The sequence below is a fragment of the Psammomys obesus genome, unplaced genomic scaffold, assembly GCF_907164565.1.
Source record: "Psammomys obesus unplaced genomic scaffold, mPsaObe1.curated_primary_1811, whole genome shotgun sequence".
NCBI classification, from domain to species: Eukaryota; Metazoa; Chordata; class Mammalia; order Rodentia; family Muridae; genus Psammomys; species Psammomys obesus.
The window spans coordinates 6,382,873-6,400,075 of record NW_026585742.1 but is presented as its reverse complement, the minus strand read 5'-3'; the positions used below and the strand labels follow the sequence as shown (position 1 = coordinate 6,400,075).

At 43.5% G+C, this 17,203-nt stretch overlaps 1 protein-coding gene across 1 annotated transcript in view; it reads right to left on the bottom strand.

The window, feature by feature from the left end:
• Positions 1-1,450: 1,450 nt before the first annotated feature.
• Nek10 (NIMA related kinase 10) overlaps positions 1,451-17,203 on the bottom strand; it is a 187,847-nt gene continuing 172,094 nt past the window's right edge. The window contains exons 33-36 of the mRNA XM_055599067.1: positions 7,845-7,938; positions 6,007-6,059; positions 5,874-5,929; positions 1,451-2,713 (exon numbers count right to left, since the gene is read on the bottom strand). Coding sequence (XP_055455042.1) covers positions 2,656-2,713; positions 5,874-5,929; positions 6,007-6,059; positions 7,845-7,938 — 261 coding nt within the window. The 3' untranslated portion in view covers positions 1,451-2,655. The remainder of the gene's footprint in view (positions 2,714-5,873; positions 5,930-6,006; positions 6,060-7,844; positions 7,939-17,203) is intronic.

The window sequence follows — 17,203 nt, the reverse complement described above, 5'->3', positions numbered from 1 at the left end:
GTGTGTGTGTGTGTGTGTGTGTGTGTGTGTGTGTGTGTGTGTGTGTGTATTGCTAAGGACAGAACCCAGGGCCTTGTGCATTTCTAGCCCATTGGTGTTCTACATTAGGGTGTGACACATATGTTCACATGACAACCAACAGCACATCTGCAGGTTTCTGAAACTCCTCCAGCAGCTGTGTCTGCATGCTTGTCCCTCTCTATTCCCTTAAAGGCTGCACATCTGCCACAAGACAAATATTTCAAGAACAGCAAGAAACATCTTTGCTGTGGCCAGTTCTCTGAGAATGGAACATTTCACTTTTAAGGAGTGAATTTAAGTTTCAAGTACAGATAAACAGAAAGAGCTGCTGGTTCAAAACATAATTAGCCAAAGCATTTGTGCATCAAAAGTTATCTGAAGAGATTAATTCAAATTCTACCCCATACAATATTCGTTCACTGGGAATGAGATGGATTCAACAATTCACAGGATTTCATTGTACAACAAATCATTACAAATTATACAAGACAAAAAGAAAAATGTAAATGCAATCAAGAGTAGATTATGAGGCGTGTTCATCTCAAGTAGCCAATTCTTTGCAGTAGAGAGGACAGCGCTGATCAAGACAAAATTACTGTCCTTGTCTGAAGGTCACAGAAGAGAGCTTGGAAAGGCAAACTGCACTGCGGGGGAGGGGCTGCGCTACAGGGCGTCCTCAGACAGTGCCTACACGGAGGACGAGGTGTGGGGCAGAGGTCAAGGGGTGTGTATATCCTTTACTTACAAAACCACCAGGTACTGCACAGCTGGGCCTCAGCAGCTGTTAGCTGTTACTGGGGTATGTGTTGGCGTATTTTGCTAATTTTACTAGTTTGAACTATGGTAAATACCACTCTAATGGCCTAAAAGAAGTACAGAGAAACTATATCTCTTTTCCTTTTCTATCAGTAGACTGCACTCATTAAAAAAAAAAAAAAAAAAAAAAAAAAAAAAAAAAAACCTCAATTAAATATTTTTTTCTTTACCAAGGCAATAAAGGCCTTTTTTATTTACTACACATTGCCATTTGAGAAAGAATTTGATTATTTGCATTCAATCCACAGCTTAGTACATTTTATACGGAGCTTCTACCATGACTCAAGTATAGCCCCTCTAGACCTAAACCTCCTGCCGTATAACAGATGACCTAAAAAAATGACTGTGCAGATAGCAATAAATCTTTGCTTCAATGAATCAATAACAATGTTTGGCTTCTGTATGTGAAATTTGTATATGGATGGAATTGTTTTGAAAGCTGAAAGTGAATTTTTAAATCACTGTATTTAATATTTAAAAATACAGTTTATTTTAGGTGTTAATTTGGCTTAAAGACAATAAAATTAATCACAGGCAATAGTTAGTGTACCATCAAAGAGAATTGGAATTAGATTTAAATGTCAAACATACTAATTTTAAAAAATAGTATGGATTCACAATGAGTAATTTGCATACTATTCAAGAAGGCTATATTGTGTTTTAATGACTGCCAATATACTCAATCATGCTAAAAAAAAATCAATGTAATTAAAGGTATCAAAAATAAATGGGAAGCTAAAAGTTTCATTTCAGCTTCCAGCTTGCTAATTACATGCAATGAATTGTTCCTGAAGTGGGGACATCTACAGCTTGAGTTGGCACTATAAAAGTTATCAGAAGCCAGTTGAAGAAGAGGAATTTGAGCCCAGTGGCCTAGCAAATCCTCTTTGCATAAAGGTGGGATGCTATTTGGCATTCTGACTTCTTTTTCTTTGAGCCGTCTCAGTGGGTAAAGAACAAATTCATATTTTAGTTTATAACTTTTGGGGCAATTCGCAAAATATAAACACTTATTTTACACGAAGGTAATTCGGTAAGATCCAGAGTAAGGACTATCACCTCGTTATGGTCTAAGACTTCTTCAAAGTGTGGAAACATCACAAACTTGATAAGTAGCCAATAGCAGCCTAAGCAAGTCTCCCGCCTTCCCTGGATATATGCACATAGACACATTGTACAGCAATAGATTCTACTAGTCTAGCTGCGATCAGAGTATCCGGCAGCTGCTCCCAGGTGTGTGCACCGTTACAAATACTGTCTACACTGTGTCATGTTTCAGAACCTCAAGCACCCAAGTGGATCAGAGAGAACCAATCATTTCATTTACAAACTGCGGAATTTCTTTTAGGATTAAAAAAAAAAACAGAGAACCTGATGGAATATCTACTATTTTAACAGGGTTCTGCAATTATTTCATCTAAAACTATTTTGTGTATATGGAAGGCTAGATACTTTTAAGCATACTTTCAGCAATCCTGAGTATAAAATATTTCTTTGAAAAAATATAAGTTGTCTCTATGTTTAACCTTGAGAAGAGTTCCATGCTGATGCTATTCCCACCCCACCCTGGGAACCATTTTGCAGTGTTTTCACCCAGAAGCACACTGACAGTCCGTTATCATGTCTGCAATGAACGCACAGGGAAACCCAGCTCTGTGGCTGCCACACACCTCTAAGAGCACTCTTGGATTCCCGTGGCTCTTTTCTCCCCCCATGCTGTTCTAGCAGCATCCTGCAGTCCTGGGCAGCCTGCAGTCTCAGCTGAAGTCTGGAACTTGAGCTTGACCGTGAAACTCCATCTGTTCCAATGCAGTGCACTCATCTTTTGGTTGGGTAATTCTTGGTCCCCCATGGATAAGAGTGACATCTAGAAGATCTAGAAGTGAAAGAATACCATAGAGTCACAAAGATTTCTGTCCAACTCTCAAATTTCAATAGTTCTGGCTTCAGCAAATAGGTATAATAAGTAAACAACAATTAATAAAAAGTAATTAGTAAAATGAGAAGTCTTAGAGAGCTCTGACCTTTTGCAGAAACTTGGTGATACCAGTTTTTTTTTTCTTTCTCAAGTCATAAGTACCATGAGAACCAGAGATTCTTCATAGCAGAAAATCAATATCATCCAAAGTAACTTATACCATATGAACATCTATGTTCATTTACCTACATTATGTGTTCAACAGTCTGAACAAACAGCAATGCAAGCAGATTGAATGTGTACTGCATTTTATCTTGTATATATGTTTTTCAATGTTTCTTCTATATATTTTTATCATGACAAAATTATTGTTAAATAATCTTAGGGGCCAGTAAGCTGGCTCAGAGGGGAAAGGCACTTACTGACAAGCCTGACAACCTGACTTCAATCCCAGAGACCCACATGGTGAAATGGGAGAACTGACCTCTCAAAACTGTCCTCAGACCTTTAGGAACAACGTTGCTTTCCACCCTCCCACACCCACACAGAGACAAGCATACTCAAAAATAAAATGTTAAAAATGTAATAATTTAAAATTATCTCAGTCTATCACCATTTGTAGAGATTATGGAATAACTGTTATGTTGATAACCTGTGCGTGTGTGTGTGTGTGTGTGTGTGTGTGTGTGTGTGTGTGTGTGTGTATGTGTATGCACGCATGTGCATCCATGAGTGTGGAAGCCAGGAGTCAACTTTGAGTGTTGTTCCCCAGGACACCAGGACACCGTCTCTCTTGTCTAGAATTGTCTCATCAGTCTAGAATTCACTGATTCGCTTAGGCTGAGTGGCCAGTGAGCCTAAGGGACTAGCTCTGGGATTACAAGCACATATGACCACACATGTTTTTCTTCTTCTTTTTTTAATCTCTACATTTTGTAAAACAAACATTTTATGTCTGCAGATGTTCTGTGTGAATGTATGTGTGTGCTCCACTTTCATGCCTGGTACACACAGAGGCCTGAAGAGGGTACTCAATCCCCTGGAACTGGAGTTACAGGCATTTGTGAGCCACCATGAGGGTGATGATACCTGAAGCCAGGTTTTCTGGAGGAGAAGCCAATGCTCTTAGTCTCTGGGCGATCTCTCAAAACCCTCTGTGTGCTTTACTTATTTTTAACACGAGTTCGGGAAGGTGGAGCTCTCATACTCGCATGGCAAGCACTTTCCCACCGCGCAGTCTCCTCAACCCCACCTTTACAATTTAAGATTCTCCCTTGCTTATGCACAATCACCTAGCCAACCCTGACTCTGTGACCTGGTAGGTTTCCCATTTATATTGCAGGGTTTACACTTAGTCATAGGTGAGAACAGAGAAGTAAAATAAACCAATAATGTTGATCATAAGCCTCTAGAAACTCACACACCTAAATTTTCACTGATACACCATTCTGTTTTTCTGCAAGAATATGAAGCTATTTGCTTCTCTTGCTCCTGAGCACTGAGGAAAAACACACAAAATGACAACAGTTGTAGAATGCCAACTTCTGCCCCACTACTTTAAGCCAAGGACACTTAGAATGAAAAGATGCTGAAAGTGAAGAACAGAAACATGCAGACTTCCCACAGAAGGGTTGTATGCTCAGCACTTGAGCAAAAAGTGAAAACCCAAACATCCCCACAGGGATGATGGGAAAAGAGCACCTGCAAAGGTGGTGTTTTCTATCAACAATGGATCCTTGCAAGGTGAAGATTACTCATCTTGGCTCTGAAGTCCCAAATCACAAGCACTGCTAAATTTGCAAAGGCCATATTTTAAAAATACGTTATCAAGCCAAAAGAGCAAGTGGTTGAATAAGCTCATCTGTGATTCATAAGACAGGCTGACTGAAATGTGAGCAGCAAGAGAAAAGCAGGAAACTGAATTGAGCTCAAAGAAGAATGTAATTTCTCTGTAATGACCTTTGCAAGCCAGTCTTGAGTCCTCATTTTCCAGGCTACTAGCTGTCCTTAAAAAACACTTCCAGAATAATTTAGAAATCTATCACAAAAGCTCTACTGGCTGCAGAAGAAGGATGTGTGCTTGGGGGAGAACGCTCCAAAGAACTGCACCTCCTAAAACAGCCCTGAGCAACAGTACAAGCTCTAAGATCAACAATCAATAAATGGGACCTCATGAAACTAAAAAGCTTCTGTAAAGCAAAGGACACTATCATCAGAACAAAACGACAAACTACAGACTTGGAAAGGATCTTCACCAACCCTATATCTGACAGAAGGCTAATATCCAAAATATATAAAGAACTAAAGAAGTTAAACAACAACAAATCAAGTAATCCAATTAAAAAATGGGGTAGAGAGCTAAACAGAGAATTCTCTGTAGAGGAATATAGAATGTCAGAGAAACACTTAAAGAATCGTTCAACATCCTTACTCACCAGGGAATGCAAATCAAAAAGACCCTGAGATTTCACATTACACTCATCAGAATGGCCAAGATCAAAAACTCAAGTGACAACACATGCTGGAGAGGTTGTGGAGAATGGGGAACCCTCTTCCATTGCTGGTGGGAATGTAAATTTGTACAACCACTTTGGAAACCAATATGGCACTTTCTCAGACAATTAGAACTAGCTTCCTCAAGATCCAGCTATACCACTTCTAGGCATATAACTAAAATATGCTCAAATACACAACAAGGACATTTGCTCAACCATGCTTGTAGCAGCTTTATTCGTAATAGCCAGAACCTGGAAACAACCCAGATGTCCATCAACAGAGGAATGGATACAGAAATTGTGATATTTTTACACAATGGAATACTACTCAGCAATCAAAAACAAGGAAATCATGAAATTTGCAGGCAAATGGTGGGATTTAGAAAAGATCATTCTGAGTGAAGTATCCTAGACAGAGAATTTTCATTGTAAAACACAGTAGCGAGGTCTCCACAGAAGTACCACATATCCCCCTATGTCTGTTTCTACTCAAAGCAAATATAAAAGTGTTGAAAAGCAGTTGGTAGAAATAAAGCTTTTGGAATCAGGGATGGAAAAAGCAGGTCTAATGTTCAAATATATCTCAATTCATCTTTTATTTGAAAGCAAGCTCTGGGTCTCACCTGTCAGTTGTGAAATTATAGTACCCGCTTTCCTCTAGTACTTCTTCAATCACAGTCTGGAATTGACAGACAATGCAGTTAGTATGAAATTAAAAGCAACACAAATAAAGCACCCGGGACTGCAGAATACTACCTGTAACTGCTCATACGAGATCCCCTCTTCCAATTCAAGGCTGGCAGCTGGACCTGAAATAAAGCAGTCACAGCACATCAACCTTTGGCTCACAACTTCTTAACCATGGCAATTAATATTCCAATTGCAGTGAATATGGTCAACTTCTAAACTACAAAGACTTAGAAGAAAATTCCAGGACCAAAGAGTTGGCTCAACAGGTAAATGTATTTGCCTCATAAGCCTGATGACCTGAGTTTGATCTCTCCCTGGACTCCTAAATGTTGTCTCTGACCTACACAGACACACACACACACACAAATAAAAATAAAGTAAATTCAAAATAAAAGTAAATTCCAAAATGCCTAGGCCTTGCTTCTCTGTTGTGCTAAGCTGCTCTGGAAAAGACCATTACAGTGCAATAAACAAAGACTTAGGAGCAACACTTAGTGAAAACTGGCTGAGAAAGGTAAGGGCATGTGTGTTAAGGGGAACGGCTCAGAACCTGAGCCCACTGGGAAGCTGCCAAAACCAATTGTTGCTAATTTCCCCTGAGTCAGCCTGCACTGACCTTTGAGGAGGCCCTGCTGGAGACAGGCAAGAGAAGGGGTTATTAGCTTGGCTGAAGGGAGGCCTGAAGACAGAGTGCTGGCTGGTTTTAAAGCCTTGTTTAAAGGCACTACCCATGGTGCTGCAGGCTCTGACATCTGGTTTTGTTAAGATTCCTGTGACAGCGGCTAAGCCTCTGCTCGGCTGTAGAGTGGCCAGCTGTTCTGAGAGGTGCTGGCTAACCCTGCCTCAGCATCTAAGAGATTTCCATCAGAGCCCATTCCATTTCAGTTGCTTTGATGAGTTTGACCAGCAGGTGAACTGATCCAATGTGGGTGCAGCTGTTCAAACCAAATGACTTCAGACGTGTTATCTTGCTTGGAGATTTCTCAGGGTTCCGTTTAAACGACACTGCCTAGCCAGAATTTGATTTATGACAAGAATACACAACCAACATGCAAAAATGATTTCTTAGGCAACAGCAATAAGCTCCTCAAGCTCAGATATTCGTCTAACTGTGACACCTCCCTTCTGGCCCCACCACTGCAGTTGCTGCAGAATTCTAAAGTCTCAGAAGAATGGGACGCTGCTCCTCAGGCTTAAAGCATCTCCAGAAGAACATGGCCATGCTGAGTCCCTCCAAAGGCCTGGTTCTTGCTATCACCACTAAACCCCTCACGCTGATTATACAATTACTATACGATGTTTATCTTGCTTATCATTTTATTGTGTTATTCTTATATTTACTCCCATTTTATGGGGGACTATAAAATTTTACTGAGCTTCAGAGGTCGAAGATCAGCTACGAAATGGCTGAGCTGAGATCAGAGGCAGAAGTCCAGGTTTCTGGAGTCTGTCTGTGACCTCATGCTACCCAGCTTCCCTGTGTGAAATTGTTCTAAAAAGAACACAAAACAAACAAACAAATGAAAACCAGATGTGTGACGTGGATTCTTCTGGTACCTCAGGTGTCTCTATTTTGAACATGTAAGCCTCCCATTTCTGCCTTTTATCTTCCTACATGCCCTTAGACATTGGCTTCATCAGTCCACCAAGAAAACAAATAAAAGGAAATGCAGTTTACCCATAGAGACCCTGATGTCGTTTATAGTACCAAAAGCAGGGCAGGAAGCTGTGTGAGGACACAGTCTCTAGGATAACCTGTAGGTCCCACACACTATGGCCAAACAGTACTTCAGTGAACACTAACTATGTTTTGTGTGGTAGAGGTGGTGTTTTAGGACGATGTCTACATGAACAAAATGGCTTTCTGTTTTTTTGTTTGTTTGTGAAGGCCAGGTCCCTCTTACCTGTGGTGTCACTTCCAGCCAGGGAATGATGTAGTAAGTGGTAATCTGACGTAAAAATGTTTGCCTCGATTGGTTCTGGAGATCCCTGAGATAACTGAAAAGGAAAATACGAAAGTCCATCAGAGGCAGATGGCAGGCGGCTTCTGAGAGCGGTGCCCCATTCGATTCTGAGCTCTGCCTCTGTGGGGAAAGCGGGGCTCTGTGGTCCCTTGTAAACAGATAAACATCCTCCTGCTTCCAGAGGACTGGTAGACTGCAAGCAGAAAATTACAGTAAAGGCGAGTCAGACAGTTCCTTAGTCACAGGAGAAAACCATACTGTGTAAAGGCAAAAACGATGTAAATACAACAGTCTGGGCCTGAGACATCAACATGTTATTTTTAATCAGGTGTGGGAGTAACAAACCCCAGTTATTCAACAGAACAGGATGTATAGTCCAAACCACAGCCCCTTTTCGTCTACTGCCTTAACAACACGCCTTGTTGGACCATGGCAAGCAAGTTTCTTAATACAGTCTCTAAATTACTATTAGTTATCTTGGTCCTCCACACAGTAGTTCCTAATACTCTATTCACCCAATGACAGAATGTATTAAGTCCCAACTGTTTAATGCTCTTCTGTGAAGCTGAATTTTTATATTTTTGGTTATAAGCCTAGGCTTTAATGGTTGAGCCATCTCTCCAGCCCAAAGCTGAATTTTTAAATGGAATTTCTTAATGGAATTTTAGGCTATAAACATTTTCCAACTCTTTTTTATTTTATTTTTTATTAATTACACTTTATTCACTTTGTATCCCCCCATAAGCCCCTCCTTCCTCCTCTCCCGGTCCCTCCCTCCCCCTTCTTTACGCATGCCCCTTCCCAAGTCCACTGATAGGGGAGGTCCTCCTCTCTTTCCTTCTGATCTTAGGCTATCAGATCTTATCAGGAGTGGCTGCACTGTCATCTTCTGTGGCCTGGTAAGGCTGCTCCCCCCTCAGGGGGAGGTGATCAAAGAGCAGACCAATCAGATCATGTCAGAGGCAGTCCCTCTTCCCATTACTATGGAACCCACTTGGACACTAAACTGCCATGGGCTACATCTGTGCAGGGGTTCTATGTTAATTCCATGCATGGTACTTGGTTAGAGTATGAGTCTCTGGAAAGACCCCTGTGCTCAAATTTCTAGTTCTGTTGCTCTCCTTGTGGAGTTCCTGTCCTCTCCAGATCTTACTATTTCCCACTTCTTACATAAGATTCCATGCACACTGCCCAACAGTTGGCCATAAGTCTCAGCGTCTGCTTTGATAGTCTGCAGGGCAGAGCCTTTCAGAGGCCCTCCGTGGCGGGTTTCTTTTCCAATTCTTTTTACCTTTACTCCCACCCAACACTTGCATTGGCCAAGTTCTAGTGCCTGAGTTATTATACTTTTTAAATGTCAAATATTAGTAAATCAGAAGCAGAATTTGAACTGGGCAGTAGTAGTTAATCTGGATTTACAGACTCTGCTTATAAGTTAAGCACATCCATTTTCAATCACTTCAGAAAAACTGGCAGCACAAGCCACACCTAAACACCACCTAAACTGCCACCAGTGACCTAAAAGACTCAGGGTGTGTGTGTGGAGGGTGTGGTGGTATCAGGGTGCCCCTCCTTCCACATCCACCCACCTTCTCTGTCCCCCATTCTCCCTCTTCCTTCTATCAAAGTATATGTACAAGAATGTTAATAGCATACTATCTATGATAACTAAAAACTTGAAAAACTCCAAATGCCTACACAGAAAGACAGATACATCATGGCATGTTCACACTGTGCAACCCTACAAAGCAATGAAACAGGATTGACAGCCAGAATGCGGATGAATCGTGAGCAACTGAAGCCTGACAGAGAAGGAGACACGGCAGAAAGCTCCACCTACGCATATCTCTACAATCCGGCAGAAGCAGGGAACGGTGACCCCCGGGTAGGGAGGTGGTGTGGCTGGGATGGAGCCCGAAAGGAAGGTTCTGCACATTGCTGTGGGGGAGGTCATGTGGGTGAACGTGCACCTCGCTGTATAGTCTCTATCATCTCCATACATTTTAAATTACCGAGTCAGAACTAGTCCGTCACTGCACATCCGACACTAGGAATACACACTGCATGTGTTTTCCATGCTCCACACACATACATTAGCAGAACATGTGCTCCTGTCCCTTTTCATGCCTGAAACTTTGTTATTCTTCACGGTAACTGAAGAATACACCCGTGTATGGTGTGACAAGACTGTCAGACCCTGAAAGCAGAAGGATCTGATGGCCCAGGGCACTCTGTCTTCCTTACAGCCTGACTAATGGTAGTGTCTCTGACGATGCCTTGGAATAGTTCCTATGATCCTGAAAACAACTTTCTGGTGTTAGGATGACTTTCAATGGGGTTATTTTAGCAAGGGGATGATCTGCATATCTGAAGTGTTCACCCTGATGACAAAAAATCCTATTCCACTTAACTACTACGCGTACCCTGTGGTCCTAAGGATTTCACGCCCCTAAAGGCCTAAAGCTGCAAGTAGGGGAATGTACCGTGTGAGCAGGGGACTTTGGGACTGCCATTTTAAGGTGGCAAGGGAAAGATGACTCTTTTATTAGTATTCAGCCTTAAAGAGCGCATTGTTTAAGACTTCCAGTCCTACGTCAGTCACATTGGCACACACATTTAGCTTGAGGAATCAGATAGCTAGGAACAGAGAAATGGCTCAGGAACAAAGGCCAAGGCCAAAATTCAGTAGTCTTGTGTTTGAACCCAGATGTGGTTATTTTTCTTCTAGAGATTTCCAGAGATTCTTTTTGTAGTTTAGATCCTAGGTATAAATATGTTTTTAGCAATCTAAACCTCTTATCCCACCTCATTTACCATATTACAGTGTCCACCCTTTTGACACAGGTACGGCACGAACCTGGCATCTAGTCACAGAAGCCGAATATTCTTAATGACCACAGCTGAACTCACAGTCACTGACATTCTGGCCAACTCGGCTTGGCTCTTACCACTCCCTTGGTAGGTAAAGATCATTTTTGTCTTGTGGGTGGGGAGACTGGGGAGGCCATTTACCCAAGGAGCAAAATCTGAACCAGAGCCGATCCCACAGTCAAAGGTCAAGTGAACCTTGAGTGACTTGAGGATACAAAAAGATAGAGTCCAAAGAGATTGGCATTTAGACAGAGAAGAAAGGACGATGCTTCTAGGGCTGATGATGTGGGCAGAGGGAGCTGAAGGTGATTCTAATTTTGGATGTGCCAGATGGCAACGTCCTTGTTGCCCGGTAGCTGGGGCCCCGGAGGAAGCACAGAATGCTTTTCAAGTTGAAGCCCCTGTGGCTAGAGGAGCTGTGGGAGGTTTGTGGTCTCACATGGCACTGTGAGTACTGGGCTTCTATGAGGATCTGCCTTTGCCGTGGTTTCCCTCTTTGCATGACACATGAGGACCTTCCTTTGCACCAGTGAGCACCCTCAGCTCTGAAGTACAAATGACTGTGTACACTTTTGAACTAACAAGTCAAGGAATAGCCTAAGGCTGTCGCCTCCCCTGTTCCAAGACATCTCTGATTTGGGACAGGTACTGTGCCATTTAAATGCTCGTCAATTATGAACAAATGTTTAAGGCGGAATTTACAGAGGCACAAACACGGAGAGACTACAAATGTAATCACTCAATTTCTCAAACTACATCTTCTTTTCCGTATCAAAAACTCTCGTTCTCAGCTGCAAACAAGCTTCACAAATGACATGGGATCTAACCAATGGAAAGAACTCTGGAAGACACAGACCAAACATAAAGAAAACTAGATGTCAAAAGTGAGGAAAAGGCAGCGTCGCTGTCACTCTGCACTCCCTGTTCCTCTGGTCTAACTCCGTTGAGCTTCCTTTGTCCTCTGAGACTGAAGGCCGCTGCTAGAAGCGGTAAGTGTTGCTTAATGTTCCAAGTTCTCTAATCTGCAGCTTCTTTCAGTTTATTAGCTTTTCATAAGCACTTTGTTATTAGAAGTGACCAGTATCTATATTCACTTGATTTCTTCCATGAACCAACAGTCCGTCAGCTCTGCCACAATCCAAGCTCCTTCCAGCAAAGCATCCAGCTGTGCAGTGTTTCTCTTCCCTCTGAGAGTCCCGTCCCTAACAGAATGTCACGGTGGAAAGGATGGAGAGGTTCTGTGTGGTGTTGATGAGACACGGAACCCGGTCCTCCCCACCCACACCTCACACAATGACTATGGCAAGCAGGCAAGGAGACAGTGGTGGCCTTCCCTAAAGATGGGTTGACCCTGACACTGGAGCCTTTCTTCTGGGTCAAAATTGGTCAGTAGTTTCTGTAATGACTTACATGCTTCAGGGCCTGGGGCAGGGCCAGGTAAACCGAAAGCATGCCTGTCATGGGTCTGAGGTCCTGGGAGCTGAGCAATCTGCCCTTCTAGAAAAGAACTGAAAACCTCAGCTGTTAAACAACACAAACTGGATCTGCAGATCTGTGCTGAAGGGAAGGGTCAGGCAATGTCAAGAAGGCCATCTCACAGGGAAAAAACTGTGTCAGCTAGCCCACCATAGTGGGAAAATGTCCCTGATTTTTTTTCTTGGCCTCCCTATACCAAATGCTCTGCAGAATGCCAACTTCTAGAATGAGAAATAGGGCAGAGTTGTGGGCTCTGAGTGTTAAATGTGTGTAGAGAATTAGCCAGCTAGACAGTCTTGTCTTCCTAACAAAGGCCCTCACAATAGCAGGACCTCCCTGTATGCATCTTGCAACAGCAGAGGGCACTGCCTGGGAACCAGTGGGGACAGCAAAAGCTCTGCTCTTCCCAGGTTCATGGTTCATGGACTCAGGGCCAGGTATCTCCTACGATTGGGAGGCACAGTAATATGTAAGAAATATCGCTCTTACCAGGATGCTAATTTCTCATCCTCATTTCTGTACTGGAGCCATGTGGAAGTTTCTCGAAGCTGAGCACCTGATTCCAACCCTCAGAAAACTATCTCCCACGAATGGCAGGTGTGTGAAGCACATGTCAGAATAGTTGGATGGTCTAGGAGAGCCAAATGAACAGGGACCTATGAGACTGTCTCCACATCGCTGAGTGCTTACAAAGGTGATCACTTCCCAGTTGGGCCTTGGTTCTTTAATTTGCTTTAATCCCTGGGCCAGCTGATGCGTTAAAGCTTATAATGCAGAGGTCTTGAGAAGCCGCAGCTGCGGTTAGAACTACATGTCTTGCCTGTGTGCAAGCCAGTGCAGTCGGTGCTTCTCACAGAGGGCCTGCCCCTTCACCCCGCTCTTTCACAGGACATATGCCATCCATCTGCTTCTGAGTGGCTGCTCTGTCAGGAAGGAGAGCTGCTTTCAAATGTCGAAGGCCAGGGCTTGTTCTGGAAAGAGCCTCTCACAAATATCAGAAATAAACAAAGCAAATGACTCTTCATAATAAGCGACAACACGTAGCCACTTTAAAGCAGTTGGGAAAATGGCTTAGACAGTGAGTGATGTGCAAGCACGAGGACCTGCGTGTGATGTTAAAAGTCATGAGTGGCTCTCCACACTGATAATCCTCGTGCTAGAGAGAGAAAGAGTATCAGATCCTTGGGGCTGAATGGCTAACCAACCTAGCCTAATTGGTGAGCCCAGGTCAGTGAAAAATCCTGTCTCTAAAAAAAACAAGACAGAACCATGGTGAGGTTAGCCTCTGGCCTTTACAAGCACATGTGCACATTACCAACCCCTTGTCCCAACACACAGACACACAGACACACACACTCACATACACTAAAAATGGGAGATAAAAACCGGTCAAGGAGTTCAGAGAAATGGACTTGAATTCTTGGCCAAAAGCCAGGAATACCCTTGGTTTGTACTCGCTGGAGACTAGAAATGCTGGAATGCTTGGTGCTCTCACGTCTGGTCTGGCTCCTCATCTTTCTTCTCCTTTTCTGCCTATGGTCTGTACTACTGAGCTCTTATATGAACTCATGCTTGTTCCCACGGGGATAAAATCACTTCCTCTCTTTGTAAGGTTCCTGTTTCACTTTCTCCTTACAATCAAAACTTTAATCCAAATACCTGGATGCAGAGGCACATAGATACCTCATGGGTGAGCCAGCAGGAGCCCCAGCTCACGTCCAGTCCCCATCCCATCCCACCTCATGCTTCAACCCAGAAAAGGTTTATTAATTCAGAGACACCACAACCCTCAGAAGCAATCCCTTTCTTGGAAGCTGTTCAGCTTGCCTCCTTACTCTTCGCTTTTGCCTATGATAGAACCTACAGTCTGAAACTCACCTTCCCCTTGTCTGTGAAATTCATTTTTCAAGTGCACAAGACAAGCTCACTGGTGGCCATTGACTGTCCAGGGTCCCCACTCCTGAGGTATGCTCACTTGAGGTGAGAATGCCTCTGTTACTCCCAGGGACCATCCCTGCTGCCACCACTGGTTTTCCTCTGTGTTTTACTGGTTCCTAGACTGGGGATCAGGAAAGATGAGCATGGGAACCATGTGCCATCCTGCCTCTTGCTTCAGCCTTGCCCTATCGACAACCTCTGCTTGTTCATATGTCTCCTTCCTTCCTTCCTTCCTTCCTTCCTTCCTTCCTTCCTTTCTCTTTCTTTCTTTCTTTCTTTCTTTCTTTCTTTCTTTCTTTCTTCCTTCCTTCCTTCCTTTTCTTGCTTTCATTCACCACCCTTTCATTTTCCCCATGACCTTAAGTTAGTTGGGAGTTGGGGGAAGCCCTTGTGTCTTTCATTCTTCCTTCCCACCATCCCCTATATCCCAGGCTGGGGTACCAAAGCCAGTGAGCTTAGTTAGGTTTCAGAGAATGCTGCCTGAGGCCCACAGCTTTAACTGTTCCTGCCTCTAACAAGTGTTCATTCATCCTCCCTCCCATCTGTGAGCTAGGAAATAATCTTTTTCAAAAGTATGGATCATGGCCTGGGGAAATCTGACTAAATATTTTCTTTTTTTCCCCTGGCTTGCAGTGCTCCACAGCTAGAAGTCAAATGTGTGCCTGAATGGTATGCCTGCACCATTGGACATTAGCTGGCTTCATGCCTAGGTAAAGAGGGCCATAGCTGCCAGGATAACTAGCACTTTAAAACAGCTGAACCTTGGAAGCCAACATAGATCCATAGCAGCCCAATGCCAAGTCTGGGAGATGCACAGAATGTTGGCAACCCAAAGTCGGATCCTGTTTGCATACGCCAGCAAGTGACCACCACAGGGAAGACTACCACTGGGAAGATTCATCGTGTTCCAGGTGCCCCGACGCTTGCCTTCACTTCCAGGTTCTGCGACAGGGACAGGCTGAGGAAAAAGTTCTGATGCCATCACCTTCTGAGTTCTGTAATATGTTTTTATTTTCTGTGCCCCCTGTTCTCTAGGTTACAAACAGTTTCTGTCAACGTGGTTTCTAAGGGACTTGGGTGCCCTGCTTACATGGAGGGGGACAGATCTCTCTGGCTTCACCAGATGCTACCCTCAGGTGGAGCTGCAGAATGCCTTTCCCCTCCCAGTTCCTCTCTGTGCTGATGCACACTGAGCACGTGTGCCAGCTCCCCCTGTATCTTCCATGGCTTTTGTCCCAGTAGCAGCTTTTTAAAGACAAGCCACTCAGGGAAAAGTAAGAGAGGAGCCAGGTCCTGGTTTTCTGTCTGAGGCTGCTGTATAAATCAATGCCTACTCTCAGGGGATGAATGGCTCCTGTGTTCACAGGCCTCCAGAACTCTTCTCTTCCTTTTGCCCTTTCCCCCTCACTGGCTCTCTGGGGGCCAGTGAATCACTTCCTTTCCTTGATTCACCGCTGCTATGCAAATGCAACTATCCATGCATTTTGGAGTTCCCTGGATAGGCCCACTGTAGGGCTACCACACCTGATGATCCAGAACAATTGAAGAAGCCAGTTAAATCATCCTGATTCCCAAGAGCGGCTAAGGTTACCTCTTGAGAGGGGGAATGGTCAGACGTGGGGATACAGACTTCATTTTTTGTCTGTCTTGTTATCTTTCTTTTGCACAGCCCCCTGGAAGCTAAACATGAGTGTGTAAGCAGACTTAAGGATGCACAGCTGGCATAGGAACACCTCATGGGAGGCCAGCTGAACTGAGCAGCTTACCTCCTTGCTTCACCCATATCATACGACAAATCATAAGAAGTCCCTAAACATCTCATTGCCAATGCTTTTCACTGTGACATGCTCTAGCTATAGGCGTTCTTTCTCTTTGGCTCTCACCTATCTTACAATAAACCCCTTTCTAAACTTTACTATCTTAGTTGGGGTTTCATCGTGTGGTAAACACGATGACCAAAAGCTCCTTAGGGAGGAAAGGATTTATCTCAGCTCACACTCATAGCCCATCATCTAAGGAAGTCAGAGCAGAAGCTCAAGGAAGGAACATGGAGTCAGGAACTGAAACAGAAACCCCCCTCATGGCTTATTCAGCCTGCTTTCTTGTGCACCTAGGACCACCTGCCCAGGGATGACACTACTCAGGATGGCTAGGCTCTCCCACATCAATCACTAACTAAGAAAATTCTCCACAGGCTTGCTTATAGCTCAATCTTATGGAGGCATCTTCTCAATTGTGGCTTCCTTTTCTTATAGAACTGTAGCTAAGTCAAACTGACAAAGCAAAACAAAACCAACCAGGACCCTCACCCTGCCTTTGTCCACTGAATTCATTCTTTTGCATTCACAAGGCAAAGGTCCCAGAAGCCAGTGAGGCAGGGTGGCTTTGGTGGTCAAGGATTATCTGGCACCTTCACACCTCCCCTGAGATAAGAGAGCCCCTGCAACTCTCAGGTACCTCCCAAACTTGTCCTTCTATCACTCCTCTACACATGTGTACCCGTAGAAAAACGCGCAAATGCAGACATGTACACAAACCTTCAAGGACTTATAAAAGTAGGGTTAATACACTGAACTCCACGTGCCTATCACCCCACTGCAAATGGCCAATATGGTTTCATGTGTACCTCTTCTGTATCCCTTCCTATGTATATCCTTCAGGAACTGGATAACAAATTCTGTGCAATATATTTATTTTTCATAATGTTTCAGTATGGTTCTTGAAAAATATGTATTTATTAAATTATTATTTAAAGCACATGGAACTAGAAAAGATCATATTGAGTGAGGTAACCTAGAGACCCAGGAAAACAAACATCACATGTTCTCTCTCATTTGAGCTTCTAACTCCAAATCTTCAGATCTGAGTATATAAACCTGTAATCACTACAGAATACGGATAAATGAAAAGAGACAATTGTCAGGGAGGAGGAGCAATAGAGAGGAGAATAGCAGGGTATGAGTGATCTCAAGGGAGAAAGAAAAACAGTGAGGCTGAATTAGGGAAGGGAAGAG